A 19,614-nucleotide genomic window follows, 5' to 3' on the forward strand; every position below is an offset into this window, starting at 1 on the left:
GTGAACTGGACTCCCTGTGTGCTTTCAGCAGGGATTTGGGCCGACTGGATGACCAGGTTGGGCTGGACCACCTGATACTGAGACGTGTTCAGATCCACACTTTGCATCAGAGAGAGCTGCTCCAGGGTCTCTGTGATGCTGGGCGGGGATAGTGGACACATGCATCAGACACACATAACAGACATGGACCAGACATGGCATGTTCTTTACCACAAATTTACAGCATGTAATGTTTGAATTGCTCCCTTCCCTAAATGTCTGCAAGGGACGTAAAGTTAAAGTGGTGCATGGAATAGAATTCATGCATGGATCGATAGCAAATCCTCATTCTCAATTGTAAATCCTGGGTTGTTGTACAACCCTATAACGTTTTATCAAGGAGAAAGCTACGCAGTCCAAGACACTACCGAAGTTCAATGTCACTTTAAACCCTATAGCCCAACCCGTACCTGTGATGTTCAGGCGCAGACGGAACACTGGAATCCAGCAACTGGCTGACTGTAGCTATTGCTGCCACCCTAATTCTCTGTAACACAAACATTAGCATAGGAGGATAGAGAACAGCATAGAAAGCATTGTACTCCCACAATAAAAATACAGTTGAGTTAATTTACAAACCAATATCAGTAAAAAAAAAAACTGTTGCTTGATCTCAATTGATCTCTGAAATTGAGAATTGAGGCTGTGAAAGTGTTATCCTTAGTGGCCGAACACACCAGACGCCAAAGCCGAACTGAAGCTTGAAGCAGACTCAAGCTGATCCGACACCAAAGAGGTCACACCAGTCTCTTTTCCTCAGCGGCCGGCTCGGAGCTGCTGCTCTGGCCCCTCCCACCCCTCACAGGCCCCTCCCACCCCTCACAAGTTGCATTGACTGCCTGCCTGGCAGCTCGGGATCAGCGCGCAGCACGCTTGGAAAATAGAACAGAAGCTGAAACTATTGGATCAGCGCGGCCTTGGCGTGGCGTCAGCGTGGTGTGCGGCCGGTGTGAACGGACTCGCCTGTTAACAAGACGCTGAATTGAAACTGCGTGGCTTTTGCATATGGTGTGAACGTGCACTTAGGGAGCCTGGTCTCGCAACACGATAGACCCTTTGGGGGCCATTTTGTGTCGACAAATTAGCAGATGTTATTGTGGCATGTTTGGTCATGTTTTGGCTTGCATTGGCTGCGGAGAAATGGTGGATACTAACGTTAGCATGAGCCAGGAGCTAACTGCCAGCTACAGGGCCTATTACAGTCAGGGTCTGCTCGCTATGACGACCACCCGCAGTGCCGACAGCCCGCAATGCTGACAGCCCGGTAGGGTTAGGGGTTAGGGTCAAGGGTTAGGGGTTAGGGTCAAGGGTTAGGGGTTAGGGTCAAGGGTTAGGGGTTAGGGCTGGAGCCCACCGTGCTGGAGCCGTGCAGGAGCTCTAGCTGGTCCACCGACACGCTGCACGCCGCCTCGCTCAGCTGGTTCTGCTTGTGGGCTGTCGGCACATAGACGCACCATCCTACAGTCTATGCCTGGGGCTGATGTGAGCTAAGTTGATGCACTGCAGTCAAAACAATGTTCCATAAGCATAACGGAAGTAAGTAACGTTAGGCATATTTTACGACTATTACCTTATCCACACAAGACGGCAACGTTAGCGAACCTTCTGGGTGTTGAATTGATTATCTATATTACATATTAGTTAGCAAGCTAACGTTACCTAATATAGCAACACCAGCACATTAGCGTTAGCTTGTGTTAGCTGCTCACAGCTGCCTGCTTCCCCTGGGGTTTAAGTCTCTAGCACTAGTGGTCTGCCATCCAAGGACTAAGCAACCTAGAGATGTGATGCAGGAGCTATGGTGCTGAGCCTGGCATGTGGTTTTGAGGACATGACTCAATCCCAAATATATATGTTTTTGGCATTTGCGGTGCCCCTACTAATATTCAATCTAAGTTTTGCACACATGATCACTGATATCTGAACATGTTCAGCGAGTTTTGTGATGATTGGACAATCTTTTCCAAGGAAAACATAATTGGCTGCTCAGAAAATTGCTAGAAGTCACCAGATATGGTATCACATTATAAGTTGGAATAGCGCCACCATCTGGTCGGCATGGGGTTATTGCCTTTCCTGAGTAGTGGGGGAAAACCACCTGCCAAATGTGGTTGCTCTGGGGCTCACATTTTCTGAGGTGCAGATACTTTTAGCCCAGAAAAATAATCTCCATGGTAGTCTGGGAACCTGACGAATCTGCAAGATCATTTTCTATTTGCTCTGCAGATGCACTTGCATTTGCGAATTGGTCTGGCGATGTCCACGGTGCTTGGACCCCTAAATAGTGACGGTAAACAAACCGGTTGAAAAACAAGAGATGTTAGCCCCTCTTGAACCCCTAATAATGTGTGTGTGTGGAAGAGGCGTTTCATACCTCGGTGGCGTAGGGAGACAGCAGGAGTGTGTTGGCGATCTCAACTGCAGTGATGACGTCTTCAGCAATCAGTCTATCAGGTCTGGAGGTCAGGATTTGAGTGCTGGCCGCTAACTTCTCTAAATCGGCTTGGCTGGTAAGCTGAGAGATGAAGGATATTTGTTTTATTTAGAGATGTGCAAAAATTACCCTTCTTAACAAGTGATTTATTCTCATATTAACACATGAAAAAGAAATGTGCCAATGGAGTGCGATCACTTGAAGTACAGTTTTGTCTGTTTTGGGATTTGATCACTTGTTTTTGCCAGTAGATGGCCAGGAACAGTACAGGTTAAGCAAGAGGGTATTTGAGGGTTTAAGGGAGGAGAGCATCATGTGTTCTCACATCTTCTTGTATGTCACTGAGCGTCAGGTCACACTGGAGAAGGTGTAGCTCCTCAAAACTCTGGAATCCTCTCTGGTTTGTACATCTTGCTGAGGCCCGCGGGATGCCAGCTAGACAGGAAAGGTGGCGTGTTGGACACAAAGAAATACCCTTTAATCATCAATATGGGAGAGAGAACCTCATATTCTATTCATCATTTCAGAAGAACTGAAAAGTAAAACTATGGATGGGTGGATAGATTGACACATTGGGTCAGTGAATGGATAGCTAGATTATAGGTAGATTAATAGGTGAATGAATGGATGAGTGGATGGATGGATGGATAGATAGATGGGTGAATAGATGGTAGATCTACTGTATAGATGGATGGTAGGTATCTACAGTGTCATGGTTGAGATCAACTTACCACTATTTGTTCCTTTAGGACAAACTTCCTCAGCATATCCAAACGAGCCGATAAGGGTGCGTGGGAAGTTGAATATGCCGATTATTTTCGCGTGGCAGAAATTTTCTAAGAGGAAAAGGCATGATTAATTAAACAAGTAAAGGTATACTATGCAACTTTTTTAGGGTCCTTCAAATGTAAACAAACTTTTTAATATTTTGTATATCTTAAAGTCATATTCTTGAAGAGGAGGACAATCTTATTACATAACAATTAATGTTATTAATTGTTATTATTGCAATGCACGCACACTCACACACAAGGTTCATTAGGGTTCTATAAACGAACCGTAGGTTCTATATCCTCTACCAAACCATCAAAATGAGTCTGATGTCACGCTGGCGTGTTTGTATAGAAACATGATTTTATGAGAAAATTAGATTTGTGCTGTTTTGGGCTTTCATCAGATTTGAATTAAATAAAGCCTTTGTTATGTGGTGAATTTTATGGAACGATTCCTAATACAGGAGGTTCAAAGGTTCTAGCTAACCATCTATTAAGCCAGGAACACTTTCAACCAGCTTTATATCATTACAACATCAGCAGTAGCCTACATCAGAAAACTGTAAACAGTTTGGCAGTCATTCATTAGTTTGACAGTTATTGAGAGTGGATTTGAGTTAGGTTGTGGACCAGTGATGACATTATTTGTGCATGAATGTCATCACTGGTCCACAACTTAACTCAAATCAACTCTCAACAAAAACTGTCAAATAAAATTAATTAATTACCGTACTGCTGATGTTGTAATGATACAAAGCTGGTTGAAAATCGGCGGAGTGTTCCTTTAAGGGTTCTTACTAGAACTCTTTATCTTCATAATGGTTCTACATTGAATTAAATATCAGAACATTAAAAAGTACAGGACGGACAAACCCTGTTTTGGTCAGAATGAACCAATGCAATTATGGATAAGACCCCCCCTAACCCCCCCCCCCCACACACACACACACACACACACACACACACACACACAGGCACACACACACACACACACACACACACACACACACACAGGCACACACACACACACACACACACACACACACACACACACACACACACACATCCCTACCTGCTGAGCACGTCTCTCCAGTCCATTCATCAGGACAGATACAGACACCAGCCAGCAGCTGTCCTCCATGAACACAAACCAGGGGGCTGGGAGTGGGAGTGGCTTTGGGAGTGGGAGTGGCTTTGGTGCTAGCTGCTGGGAAAGTGGGATTTTTGTCAGTAAGGAACACTGTAAATTGTTGTGGAAGTCCAGGTTAATGACAGGGAACACAATAATATAACACATTACCAATAGGATTTCAGTAATATATCAGTTACTATGTCACGTAATGCGAGTTAGAAGTTGAAACGCGGCGCGCCGGCAGAACGTCAAATCAAACCAGGAAGAAAACAGATGTCATTTGAATGCAGATGATCTGGTTAGATTGAACAGCGTGAAGCTAATCAACAATAATGGTAGATAGTAGGCTACTAAGATGCAGTGTTGGGCAAGTTACTTTCAAAATGTAATATACTACATATTACTAGTTACTTTCATTTTAAAGTAATAAGTTACTTTACAATATTACTGTCTGTGTAGAGTAACATTTTTACTTATTACACTATTTTTGTATTACTTTGACTAAAACAACAGCAGCAGCAGAATGACATCGCTGCCCCGCAACCGTCCCGAAAAATAATGTCAACCGCCTTGAAGTCAGTGTAAACAATCCAAAATTCTAAATGTTATTCTTTTCCTTTGTTGTTGTCATCTGTAGTGGTTATTTGTATAAAAAACAGACAGTTTGATTAGGAAATAATTGTATCTTTATTTAAATATGTGCTTTGATTTTTTTTTAATTACTCAATTTGTAACTTGAGTTACTTGACAAAGTAACTGGTATAATATTACTGAAATCCTATAAGTAATAAGTTACTGCTAAAAGTAATATATTACATTACACTCATTTTGTAATGAGTTACCCCCAACACTGCTAAGATGTAAGACAAGACTTTCAATGATGGACTGGGAGGTTCATTTGCATATGGGGAAGGGCCAATCTAATGTATGCATAATACCTCATTTAAATACCATAAAACTTCTATTAAAAGCAGAGTCCCATAGAGGCAGGCTCTTTTTACTGGCAGGGTGTGGCTACACGTTTTGACAAATAGATACCGGGTAATATAGTTGGAACATGGGTCAGTTGTAACAGTTTCAATTTTAGAAGGAAAAAGCAAATTCTGAGGTAAGAAAGAAAGTATTTTTTCTTTACTTATTATTTTTGTGATAGCATTGCATGCTTTGTAGTTAAAACACTCAAACTTAAAGTGATAATACAGAAGATTTTCATATAAATAAATGTCTGTAAAGTCACTTTATATCATCAAGTGAGTTAACACAATGGTGATTGAGCCTATGACTCATTGATGAAAGCCCTTGCATCTCTCTGTATTGCATCATTTATGAGCTTGTGTCTAAAGTGTCTATAGCCCCAAACTAAAAAGAACAGAAAGATATCACAAGCTTGCGGCGCAGAGTTCTTGATGTGTTTCGTCTCACCCAGCTAAAGTGTCCGGCAGGGAGGGGGCAGGCGGAGTAGGAACAAGTTTGACTACCAGTGTTGCCAGATGCAGGCGCACGCGCGTGTGTTAGGTAGGTGAATGGACGACCTTACCTCTCACAACAGTCAGCTGTAAGGTGGAGTTATGGCGCCCTCTGCTGTTTTGGGCCTCACAGTAATATCCTCCACTGTGTTCAGGTGTGATGTCAGTGATGGTGAAGGTCTGTCCTGATGCTTTTGGAGAGGCATCATTCTTCTTGTACCAGGTGTAGGTAGCTGCTGGGTTGGCATCACTGCTGCAGCTCAGAGTCACTGAACTGCCCTCCACTGCATCACCAGAGGGACTCACCAACACTGAGGTGTTCCTGGGACCATCTGGAGGACATGGATTAACATGGATTAACATGGATTAATGAAATAAGATGTGTTGTAACAATGACACATACTGTAATTAAACAATTAGTAAAGATGTGAGAGGCAGCATCTGAACATTTGGAAGTCGGCTTGTGACTGGAAGTCTGATGGTTTGAATCCCCAGAACAGCTGGGAAGATCTTGTTGACAACAGTGAATATGTAACGCTCTCCTGTCCCTCAACATCTACTGTCACTGTGCCCTTGAGCAAGGCACTTCATCTCCAAGTGCTGCAGTGGAGCTGCTCAGTGAACTAGTCACACATTGTGGTTGTACTGGGAAGCTCCCAGTTGTAAAAGTGAAGCAGGAAAAATATATATACTCAGCTAAACCTTTCCCTGGTTAATAATGGTTAAAATAATTTGACAGATTAAAGATGTTTGTTTGATGGTTGTTTGTTTGTTTGTTGTCTGTTTACATTAAGCATGTGTTTTATCATGTATTTTATCTGGCTCCACCAAGTGGTGTTATGTCAGTGACACACTGTGGAGTAAACTCACACACTGAAGCAGAGGGGAAAGCCTCAAGTCCTTTCACAGCACAGGAATAGCTGTCTTCAGGACCAAAGTTGCCTGGATAAGAAGAAGAAGTTTCTCCCGTAACTTTCTGTCCATTCTTGAACCAGAGGTAGGAAGTATGAGCAGCTAGATGACAGCTGCTGTGACACTTCAGCTCTGCCTGGGTAGAGAACTGGGATCTGGTCACCTGCACCTGGAGATCTGGATATGTGAACATGGAACAGAATGTCATTAGACACTAAACCTTCAATTACACACACACACACACACACACACACACACACACACACACACACACACACACACACACACACACACACACACACACACACACACACACACACACACACACACACAAGAGTCAAAATACCATTATGTTATACTGTAGTGTGTATAGACTCTACACAGTATATATCTATTGTAGACTAAAGCTTAATTTATACTTATTAGAAAGTGTCGCTCAGCACATGGTGTCGTTCATGGTGTTGCTTTTATACTTCAGTGAACGTTCGCTTCTGTTCAACGGTCACGTGACACTCGAACGCTATTAAATGCTGACAGCCAAGAGAAGAGAGGTAACGCACAGTGAAACCATGTCGGAGGCAAGATGTAACGTACTTGACTGCAGCCGCATATAAACGACACACAACTCACCTCGTCTCTCTCTCTGGGAAATGCACAATGTTCTTTGTGATTTTCACGAAGTCATACATCAAGGACAGGCTGATAAAAATAGCGGAGACACATTCATTCATTTCAATCGAGTGAAAACCAAAACAAGGAAGTCAAGCGCGTGCCGTCTATATAGCCAATCAGACTTGCGCGATACTATGACGTAGTCAGCGACACGAGACATTTCACCAGCAGCAGACAGACACTGCTGCTCGCAGACACTTGAAAGTGTCGTTTAAGTCATTTCTGTCGGCGACCGTTTCAAAAGTGTCGGCAGACGAAGCATAAATTGGGCTTAAAGTGTTAGTGAGTTAAATTGATCGTCCAACTAATCTCTGAATGAGCTGAACACAAATTCATATAATCTCTATCAATTTGACATGAAAGTGTTCTCACCATATTCAACAGTATTGTCCACATTCAGATGTCATCAGTTAGTTTAAATGTACCATGTTGTTGTATATATCAGTTTGTGTTCAACATACCTGTGACGCTCAGAGTTGTTCCAGGAAAATCTTTTCCCCAGTTCCACCATGATGCTCTGAACATGAAGCGATACTGTTGTGAGTCTCTCTCTCTCAGGTCAGTGATTGTCAGAGTGGAGCTTCCTCTCTTTGTTGTCTCCTCTGTGTGAATCAGCTGAACACGACCTGCAAACTCTGAGTCCTTACTAAGGTCCTCAGGCTGTGAGGAACGCTGCCATCGATCACTATGTGTGGGACTGAACCACAATGTAGATGTAACATCATCATACCAACTGTTGTAGGTGGAGGAAATGTTCACTGATGAGCCCTTCAAGGCACAGATGTGTGTGTTGCTGTAAGTCACTCTGACGCAGGTTTGACCGTCGACACCTGAAAGATGAAAGAGTTTTTAAACATCACTGTTAGAATGACATCTTTTAAATACATGCAGTCATGTTACAGTGCATTAGGTAAAGGTGTCCAGCAGGTGGCGCTATGTTAGTGACACACTGTGGAGTAAACTCACACACTGCGGGAGAGTGGAACTCCTCAAGTCCTTTTACAGCACAGGACCAGCTGTATGCAGGATGAAAGTGGACTGTTACAGAAGAAGTTAGGTCTCCACTCTGTCTGTATCCATTCTGGTACCAGACGTAGGAAGGATGAGCAGCTAGAAGACATCTGCTGACACACTTCACATCTACCCGGTTACCTCTGACTGTTGATGTGTTCACCTGCACCTGGAGATCTGATATGGGAACATGGAACAAAAATGTCATAGAGACTAAACATTCAATCACACACACACACACACACACACACACACACACACACACACACACACACACACACACACACACACACACACACACACACACACACACACACACACACACACACACACGACACACGGTTCGAGTTATGGGGCGGGGGGGTGTGTGTGTGGGGGTGTAATTAGCCTCTCTCGTGAGCTCCCTCCCCCCTCTCTCTGTCTCTCGCGCGCTCTCTCTCTCCCTGGCGCGCTCCCTCTCTCTCCCTCCCGAGCACCCTCTCTCTCTGTCTCTCTCTCTCTCTCCCTCGCGTGCACCCTCTCTCTCTCTCTCTCTCTCCCTCTCTCTCTCCCTCGCGTGCACCCTCTCTCTCTGTCTCTCTCTCTCTCTCCCTCGCGTGCACCCTCTCTCTCTGTCTCTCTCTCTCTCCCTCGCGTGCACCCTCTCTCTCTCTCTCTCTCCCTCGCGTGCACCCTCTCTCTCTGTCTCTCTCTCTCTCTCCCTCGCGTGCACCCTCTCTCTCTGTCTCTCTCTCTCTCTCCCTCGCGTGCACCCTCTCTCTCTCTCTCTCCCTCGCGTGCTCCCTCTCTCTCTGTCTCTAGCGCGCTCCCTCTCTCTCTCTCTCTCTCTCTCTCTCTCCCTCGCGTGCACTCTCTCTCTCTCTCTCCTTCGCGTGCACCCTCTCTCTCTGTCTCTAGCGCGCTCCCTCTCTCTCTCTCTCCCACCCCCCCGCTCTCTCTCTCTCTCTCCCTCGCGTGCACCCTCTCTCTCTGTCTCTCTCTCTCTCCCTCGCGTGCTCTCTCTCTCTCTGTCTCTCGCGCGCTCCCTCTCTCCCCCAACCCCTGTCTCTCTCTCTCTCTCTCTCTGACAGCCTGCATCTTTGCACAAGGCTCTCAGATGTTAATTGGCACAATTGAAGACAGTTGAAGCCTCAAATCTTTCTCAGCAGGATCCAGTCTTTGATAGGCTATTTAGTCTTCACTAAACACTGCTGCTATAGCCTATTACAAAGAACATTAAATTAGGCTATCAATCCAATGCTTTTATTTCTCCTTAGTGCTCTTATTGTAACATCATGTTTTGTTCAGATCAGCCAGTCATTTTGTAGCCAGCCTACTATGGTTCAGTATATTTGTTCTACTAGACAAGTAGACAACTAACAACTAAGACAACTAACTTTATTGTTATTGTGTTTGGAATGCATAAACATGTCATGTGATGTGTTCACATCTGAATAGGCTGGCCATAGCCTGTTTAAAGCACTTTTAAAGCACTATACTTGAAAGAAGGTGAGTGAGAAAAGGAGCCAATATTGATGGTTAAGAGTAAGACTGAATAATGACATCACTAATAATCTAATCTAATCTAATCCTAATGTTCATTTAAAACAAGATATTGCTCTAAATCTGGCTTCAACAATTTGAGAAAAATGGCCACAGATTTGAGGGACCCTCACAATTATCTCAGATGATAACTTGAACCGTGCACACACACCTCCAGCATTTAGGAGTGCAGTGCTCGTTCACCCTATAGAGCAGACAAACATTCGCTCTCTCTCAGCAAATTTAAGGGTATTTCATACCATTGCTATGCTGATGATATTTAGCTGTACTTTTCTTTTAAACCTGACAGGACTGGAGATTTTAATGTATTGCATGATTGTTTGTCTGCAATTAAGGATTGGCTACCCATTTCCCAGTAACTTCAGCTAAATGCTGACAAAAACTGAAGTTGTGATTGTCTCTGCTGATAGCAGTGCTGCTAAGATTGGCTCCCTTAACTCTAATGTGCTCCAACCTGATAAATCCTGCTGTTATCTTCCATCAGGCTATGTGCACCTTGACAAACACATCAAGTCCTCGTCCCGTATGTGTTATTTCCATCTTAGAAATATTGCAACGCTCAAATCTGTTGTATCCCAGCATGAGTTGGAAATGATCAGACACGTCTGGACTACTGCAATTCTCTTTTTATTATTTGTCTCAGCAAGGCATCTCTGGATCGCCTCCAACTGCTCCAGAATGCTGCTGCCAGATTGTTGACCAGGTCAAGTAGGACATGTCATATTACTCCTGTCTTGGCCTCCTTGCACTGGCTTCCTGTTCACTTCAGGATCCAGTTCAAGGTTCTGCTGATTACATAGAGGGCCCTGCATGGTCAGGCACATATCTGTGTGACCTGCTCCACTCACATGTCCCCAGCAGGTCACTGAGGTCTGCTGACCAGGGCCTATTGGTTGTTCCCCGCACCGCACCAGGCTCAAAACCAAAGGTGACAAAGCCTTTGAGTCTGTAGCTCCTATAGGTTGTGGAACGCTCTTCCTCGGGATTTGAGAGCTGCAGCCTCTGTGGACATTTAAAAAAAAGCAGCTAAAACGCTTCTGTTTAGACAGGCGTTTGTTTAGACTTGTGTTGACTGAATTTCTGTAACTCTGACTGTTACAGTCCTGTCTTCTGTATTTTACTGTTGCATTGATTTTTTTGTGTGTATTTTAACCTGTGAAGCACTTTGTGAGTCCTCTCTGTGAGAAGTGCTATACAAATAAAATGTACTTACTTACTTTCTCTCTCAAACACAAACATTTGGAACTGGGGGCACCACAGCGGTGGTGGTCTGTACCGGGCACATTTTGAAAGCTATAGTGAAGCTAAGCTAAGCGAGGGAAAAACTGCCATAGCCATTTTCAAAGGGGTCATTTCAGCTATTCTAAGTCATCTCATTTTGTAATAACTAAAGTAATATTTATTCACTTCCATTCACTGAGCCTCCCCTGAAACTTTTTGGAGCCCCCCTGGGGAGGCCTGCCTCCCACATTGAAAACCTCTGATAAAGTATTCCCTGACCTACAGTAGGGCATTCAGGGGATATACAGTATGGCTTTCCTATATTTACAATAAGGGTTTTCCTATATAGAAATAATTGTCCCCTCAGTCACTTGATTGTGGAGCTGTTTGTAACTGAAGTAACACATGGTGTGATCAAAGAGTTACCTGTAACAGTCAGATTAACTCCAGGTGAAGCAGTATAGCTCCCAGCTGGATGGTTTGTTGTGAAGTTGAACTTGTACACAGCTGAGTCACTCTCTCTCAGGTCTGTGATTCTCAGGCTGCAGTTCCTCTGATCACCAGCATACTCCACACGACCGGCATACTCTGAGTCTGTTGTCACATCCACAGGTTTACCACCCTCCTCTTTAAACCACAGCGTCTTCTTAACCGTGACATTAAGGTGATCTAGGTAGGCTGGGTATGTGTAGGAGCAGCTTATGTCCACTGTAGATCCTTTGATGGCACAGATCTCAGTAGGAGTGTAAGTCACTCCCCAGTCATCCTGAGGCTGTACCACTGTAACAAAGAGCACATCACAAACCACATCACATTCACAAACACATGACAGGATAGGGCTGTACCACTGTAACACAGAGCACATCACAAACCATCACATTCACATGACAGGACAGACTTTCATCTGCAGTGGAACTGCGGCAGTATGTAAAGCTGCTAGAGACCTGAGGCCATATTACATAAACTTCCTATCTTAAGTCTTAAGTTAGGATAGGACTACTTTTAAGATAGGATTTTTTCTGATTTCGTATTACAGACGCAAATCCTAACTAACTTTAGGAATCCTATCTTATCTTATCTAATATAATCATATCTTATCTAATATATTATACTGTACTGTGAGCTAATATCTTTGCTGGTTTTGTGGGTGGGGCATCCTGCAGGGAGGGGGGTTCTGAGTGAATCTGGTTGTGTATATGTGGTTGTATAGGTTTTATGTAAATGTTTGTTTTGTTTTGTTATTTGTATTCTTTTTTCTTGTAAAAAAAATCGACTCAATGAAAAATTGATAAAAAAGGGAATCCTATCTTATCTTACTAAATCCTATCTTATGTCTGGTTAGGAAATCCTAAGTTCCCAATCCAACATCAGTTTTTATGCCTGTTACCTAGCAACACTCACCACTTCCTTATTTCTCAACTGGTGGATTTCTGTCTTTGAAAAACCGAAAATCATTCATCTGGAGCAACCCGGAAATACGACTCACTGTTTACTCACTAATGTCCCCTACACTTCCGGTTGCTCCAGATAAATGATTTTTGGTTTTTCAAAGACAGAAAAGTCGATTTTATGCAACAATTTTGAAGCGGCAACTATATGTATTTGAAAGAAGAGGATGTTGGCCATCGGATAGCATCTTCACTTCACGTGTTTGGTTCAGGTAAGGGTTGTTTTTTATACCTAGACGTGAGAGCGGCACGATTGTTTGATTGGAAATGCGTTGATGGTCGCCGGGCGCTAATGCTCAGTATGAGCAAGAAGCGCCCGGCTAGCGGGGTAAGTATCTATTAACGAGCGTTTTGTCAGCACACCATTCGGGTCCAGCATGAGCCTTTCGGGAAGTTACGCCTGTTGACATTTTGTTGGTTTTGTAAATGTAATAAAAGCACAGCCATAACGTTAGAGACTCAAGTTAGCAAAACGCCAAACAGTTAGCCTAACTATAAAGCTCAAGTTGAAGTTAGGACAGCCTAGCCCAGTGATACTCAACTGGCGGCACGCGGGCCACATGCGATGGAATTGCATTTTTTTTTTTACAGTGCACCTGAACGCATCATGCAAGATACCCGCTGAATAAGTGTCCAAATGTTCATGTAATTCTGGCCAATACTCCACTTCTGTTATAGCATTTCAGTCTGGAATATGGAATATCTTTCAATAATCTATGATTTAGCTGCTAAATTGTCAAATCCTGCCGTCTGCTCGCTACCCAGGCACTTATGTATGTACTTAACCTAAGTAACTATCCGGTGTGCACAACATTGTCAGACTAAACTCCGTCTGACACCTACAATCCGCTAGTTGCAAGTTGAGTATCCCTGGCCTAGCGGGTAACTTAAAGTTAGAAGAGCTTTTTGAAGATTTTGGGGAGTTAGGATGCTTCTGTGAAACATTCTTCCTATCTTAAATTAGGATGGGGATATTGACTTACGAACTGTTCATCTGTAATGGGTATTTTCCTAAATCAGGTCCCAACTCTAATTACCATGGTTGCCAAACAGTTAAGATAGGATTTTCAAGTTAGGAAGATATGGCCCCTGGACTACATTTCCCATACTGTAACCAGTTTGACATTTGCATCATCTCAGCTCCACTGTGAAGTCAAACAGAGAGGATCTTAGTACCAAGAGGAAAAGTGGATTTTGTGGTTAAGCTTCAAACTCCTCAGAATGACAAGTGCTGATCACCAGCTGCCATAATGCTGGTCATGTTACACATCTAACACATGTTGCTGCTGAGCGCAGTGTCAAACACAACTGTTAATAGATGCTGATCAGGTGACACCTATCACACCCAGTACAGAGGACTCCAAGGCTCAGTAGTATCATCATATGGAGATGGCACACTGATGTGAGAGCATCATAAAGTGACCTGGTGGTTTAGTATGGATACACAATAATAACATCATCATGTTGATATGAGAAAGCAGAGTTAAATACTTTGCTTTGAAAATGTGTGTGAGGTTGTGGGTTTGAATCCGACCCAGGACCTTTGTCACATGTAACTAGGGGCTGTCCTCGACTCAGGATTCTGCCAGTCGACATCGGATTCGACTGTCCAATACGATTATTCTAATTCGACAATTCTAATATATATATAAGAATATCTGGATTGATCTTTATTTCACCCTTTACACATTAAAACAACATGTTTGTAGCCTGCATGAATAAACAAATTAAAGTGTAAAGGACATTGCTGCTGCTTTGAAATGACATGTCCAATGCCTATACTACAGTTCTTCTCAAGACTATTAAGGCCTAAATAAGTCTAAACAAGAAATAACTTATTCAATTTGATGGGGGGGGACCTAGTTAGTTTGTTCCGGGGAACAATAACAGTGTGACACAAGTCGGATATCCTCATGATCAGCAGCTAGACCACCTAGACTAGAGCGAATGTTATGTTATATATATGTTGTTGATAACAGTTTTAAAGTCAGAAAGAGAGCTTTAACCATCCATTCTGTAGGGTCATAGAGACAAGACGGAGCAGAATGAAACAAATGCCACTGGTCACCCTTCACGTCTCTGTGTGGGTTTTACAAAATGCAACCAATGGAAAAGCATTAAAACAAGCTTGTGAGTCATTCTCGTAATGCCATTCGCCCTCAATCTGTCACTCAAACCTTGAAGCTCCTCCCCTACCTCCGTCTGAAGCCTTTTGCATGAAATCAAACCGGTTCCGGCTCGTACACTGGACCGGACCGGTCAAACCGGAAATCGACCCATGCCTAGTGTCAGCTGGAGTTTAGTCTGATAATGTTGTGCACATGGATAGTTAGTTAGGTTAAGTTAGTTAGGTTAAGTACATACATGTGCCTGGGTAGTGAGCAGACGGCGTTATTTGACAATTTAGCTGGAGCTCAGTCAAACTTATTTCACGTTAGTTTTTATTGTGAATTAGATTCAAATTCACAATGAAAACTAACGTGAAATTATTAGAAAATGGTCGGGGGGCCACTCTGCACCCTGTCGCGGGCCGCATCTGGCCCCTGGGCCACAAGTTGAGTATCACTGCCCTAGGGGGGTCTGGGGGCATGCCCCCCCGGGAGAAAATCGTTTACATTTTAAAGTAAAAATGAATCAATCTGGTGAACTTTGAGAGCAAAATGAAGAGGCTACATCTCTGAAGAACTAACTAACTTGCTTTACAATGATGAAAAAATAATCGTCTCGCTATATATATTCTGCATACAGGTAGAATGGTAGATAGAATACTGCTTGCTTAAATACAATATAAAATACTATACCAAAATCACTTCCAGGGGAGAACTCAAGTACAAAGTAACATTTGCTTTGTAGGCATAAACCAAAGTAAAATAATAAAATAACAAAAGGGGAATTTCCTAACTTTGTTTGTAAATGTTCAGGATGAAATTATCCTAGAGCTCACAATAGGTCATTTTACACAGTAAAAAACACAGAAGTAAAAAACATTGTATCATCACATTTTGAAATGGTTACTGTGAGGCCTTATTGCACCACACATTCATGTGATTGGGCTCTTTGGATTCACAGGACTCATACCCAAATTATACAATTCCATGACTGTTTTGGCACCACAGTGTGCAGAAATAGGGAAACAAAAAAGGCAAGAATAACATCTTTTCACTGCATGCAGTATACTGTCTTTAGGACCCTGGAGCTCATATACCCTATGTAGCTGACATATGTCAGACATGGCTGTAAAGCTAAGACCTCATCTGGTTCTAATTAGCCCCCTTTCATTCAGATATCTTGATGTGAGAGGTCAAGGGACCCAATTGAGTAGTCTTGAGTAGACTTCCCAGCGAGCTAACACAACATGTAGCTATGGATTCGTCTGGATGTCGAGTATTTTGTGGGTGGGATCAGATGGTTTTTGGGTGGGCACAAGCCACCCAAAAATGCTATTGCTCCCTCCCACACTCTCTCCTCTTCCTCTCTATCTCTTTCCCTCCCCCGTCTCTCTCCGTCCCTCTCTCCCCCCCCCTCCCTCTCTCACTGTCTCCTCTTTCTCTCTCCCCTTCCTCCTCGCTCTCCCTCTTTCTCCCCCTCTGTCTCTCCTTTTTCTCTCCGCTCCCTGCCTCTCTCTCCCCTCCCCCCTCTCTCTCCCCGTCCCTCCCTCTCTCTCCCTCCCTCTCCCTCTCTCTCCCTTTCACTCTCTCTCCCCTTTCACTCTCCCTCTCTCTCCTCTTCCACCCTCTCCCCTCTCTCTCCCTTTTTCTCTCCATCCCCCCTCTCTCTCTCTCTCTCCCTCTCCCTCCCTCTCTCTCCCTTTTCTTTCTCCCTCCCTCTCTCTCCCCTCCCTCCCTCTCTCTCCCTCTATCTTCCAGTGAAGCAGGTTGAGGGCTTGGAGCCAGAGGGGTTAAGTCTGTTATAGTAGATTTTACAGTAGAGTCACAACACCTAGATCAGCTGCTGTTACCACCTATACTTTGGGCGTGTATGAGATGAGTGGATGAGCCCATATGCCAATGCTAGTATTACTTATGTCAGCATACATGTCCTCTCTACACTGTATATCTGATGTGTGCTGAGCCTTCTGCACATGGCTGCTGTGCATCACCTATAGGTGGGTGTTACTTATGTCAGCCTGCATGTTGAGCTGACCTAAGTGCTGTTAGAATCCTCTGCCCGTAAGACTTGATCAGTGTCAAAAGTGAGGTTTTGACACTGTAGGTGTCAAACAACTGTAAGTGCAGTTACGCACTGACCTCCTGATGTCAGCTGACAATGGTGAATGTTCCATCTTAGTCCTATAGGACCTCAGCGCAGCGTTCAACACGATCGATCATGCCACCCTGCTGGATAGACTCAGGGAGTGGGGTGGGCATATCTGGGAGTGCCCTAAACTGGTGCGCCTCCTACCTCAGGGAGAGAAGCTTCTCTGTGGCTGTGGGCCCTTTTAAGTCCGTCCCCTCTGCCCTTTCGTGTGGCGTGCCTCAAGGTGCCGTCCTTGCGCCTTTTTTCTTCGCACTATACATGCTCCCCCTGGCCTTTCTCATCAGCAAATCCCCTGGTATCTCTGCTACGCTGACAACATCTAGCAGTACTGCTCCTTCAAGCCCGACAATTTGGGGAAACTCACAATTTTACAGGAATGTCTCTCCGCCATTGAAAACTGGATGGGGAGAAATTTCCTTCAACTAAACGCTGCAAAGTCAGAGGTGTTAATCATAGCCGCCGACAACATCGCCTCCAGAGTCTCCACGCACCTGGGGGCCTTTAAGGAAAACGTGGGCACCCACCTCAGAAACCTGGGCGTCATTTTTGACCAATCAATGCCCCTGGACAAGCATGTCAAATCCCTCACACCCGCACCTGTTTCTTTCACCTCAGAAACATTGCAAAACTCCGGTCCATCATATCACACACTGAACTGGAAATGTCTGTACATGCCTTCATCTCATCCAGACTCGATTACTGTAACTCACTGTTCACCTGCCTCAACAAATTATCTGTCAACCAACTCCAGTTCATTCAAAACGCCGCTGCCAGACTGCTCACTAAGTAAAAAGAATTGTGTCACATCACCCCCATCCTTGCCACCCTGCACTGGCTCCCTGTACACTTCAGAATACATTTCAAAACTCCTCATTTTCACTCACAGAGCCCTCCACGGTCACACCCCCTCCTACATCTCAGGCCTCATCCTCCCATACTCCTCCAGCCGGTCATCCGACCAGGTGCTCCTGGTCCCCAGGACCAAACTCAAAACTAAATGGGACCGAGCTTTTGGGGTGACGGCCCCAAGGCTCTGGAATGCCCTCCCCCTGGCCCTGCCCTCCCCCCTGGCCTTGCCCCCCCCCCCCCCCCCCCCCTGGCCCTGCCCTCCCCCCTGGCCTTGCCCCCCCCCCCTCCCTGGCCCTGCCCTCCCCCCTGGCCTTCCCCCTGGCCCTGCCCTCCCCCCTGGCCTTGCCCCCCCCCCCCCCCCCCCCTGGCCCTGCCCTCCCCCCTGGCCTTCCCCCTGGCCCTGCCCTTCCCCCCTGGCCCTGCCCTCCCCCTGGCCCTGCCCTCCCCCCTGGCCCTGCCCTCCCCCTGGCCCTGCCCTCCCCCCTGGCCCTGCCCTCCCCCTGGCCCTGCCCTCCCCCCTGGCCCTGCCCTCCCCCTGGCCCTGCCCTCCCCCTGGCCCTGTGAACCGTCCCATCACAAAGCAATTTAAAAAACAGCTCAAAACACACTTTTACAGACAGGCCTTTGGCAATCGATAAACAATCACTGCTTTTACTTTTTACTTGTCATATTTGTTGTTTTATCGCATGCTTTTATTGTACCTCGCTGGCTTTTTAATCTATTGTTTTATTGCACTCTATTGCTTTTTCTTACCGATGTAAAGCACTCTGTGCATTTGTGCTGTGAAGGGTGCTATATACATATATATTACAGTTTTACTTACTTTACTTTACTTACTTTTAGCAGAAAATAAAACCCTACTTTTACTGTTACGGCTTTCCGCTCTGGTGTAATTAAAACTTATGGGTCATGATTTCAGTTGTGTCCTTTTGACACAGAAAAGATCTCACCAAGACCTTTCAATTGACATATATAATACTCATATTGCCCAAAATCACACTTATGTCCCTTTGGGTCCAAGCCCTCGAAACACCATAAAAACAACATGAGAAATCCAGCATAAGAAAAGACACCTGATTGACAGCAAAACGGATCAAGTAATAGTGGATTTTTTTAAAGTCCATAACTTCAGAACTTGTTCTGACACGTATTACATCAGGCAATGATATTTATATTTATATTTTTTGGGGGCATTTCACCTTTATATAGGACAGTAGGCAAACAGGAAAGGTGGGGAGAGAGAAAGGGGATGACAAAGGACCACAGGTCGGATTTGAACCCGGGTCGGCCACGCGAAGGGCCGAGCCTTCGTGGTATGCGTGCTACCAGGTGAGCTACCAGGACGCACAAGATGTGATCTTTCTGAACAGCTGACATGACTACTGTGAAGCTTATTCCACTGATGTAATGTAATGATATAATTACCTGACACAGACAGAAGGAAGAGAAGAAATCCACTATATGCTGATGTGACACTCATAGCTGGTCCTCTCCTGTGTCCAGGCTGCAGAGACGTTCAAACACATCAGCAGGCAGATTGGACATAACATGAGAAGTCTATCAGTTGCTCTAAACTAGGATATACAATACAATATAAAGAGTCTCACAGAAGAGAGAAGAAGACGTCGTCCTGAAGGGGAGAACTTGGCACTTCTGTGGTCAACAAACAGAGACACTAACTGATAAGGGCCAGGTTTCCTTCCTCTTTACATCATTAACATGCATTACACAATGCATGCTGGGAAGTCACTCAGTTTAAGGACGTTTTCACTGCTTTGTTTGTTTCGATTTGATCGAAAGGGACAGAAGGGAAGGACGTCATCTTGAAGAGGAACTTGTTGACTGTCTGCACTTCTGT

At 44.6% G+C, this 19,614-nt stretch overlaps 1 protein-coding gene across 1 annotated transcript; it reads right to left on the reverse strand.

Moving 5' to 3' along the window:
- Positions 1-6: 6 nt before the first annotated feature.
- Positions 7-19,243, reverse strand: LOC310772063 (uncharacterized protein; the record flags this gene model as incomplete). The annotated part of the gene is made up of 10 exons (XM_083664529.1): positions 19,182-19,243; positions 11,629-11,982; positions 8,517-8,616; positions 5,916-6,097; positions 4,319-4,450; positions 3,205-3,309; positions 2,799-2,908; positions 2,414-2,554; positions 450-526; positions 7-138 (listed from the first exon to the last, which is right to left on the reverse strand). Coding segments are annotated over exons 1-10 (1,388 nt in total), but the record flags the coding sequence as incomplete, so codon positions are not given.
- Between the last annotated feature and the right edge of the window lie 371 nt (positions 19,244-19,614).

This window comes from Poromitra crassiceps (genome assembly GCF_964638095.1).
Source record: "Poromitra crassiceps genome assembly, contig: HAP1_SCAFFOLD_1838, whole genome shotgun sequence".
Taxonomy (NCBI): Eukaryota; Metazoa; Chordata; class Actinopteri; order Beryciformes; family Melamphaidae; genus Poromitra; species Poromitra crassiceps.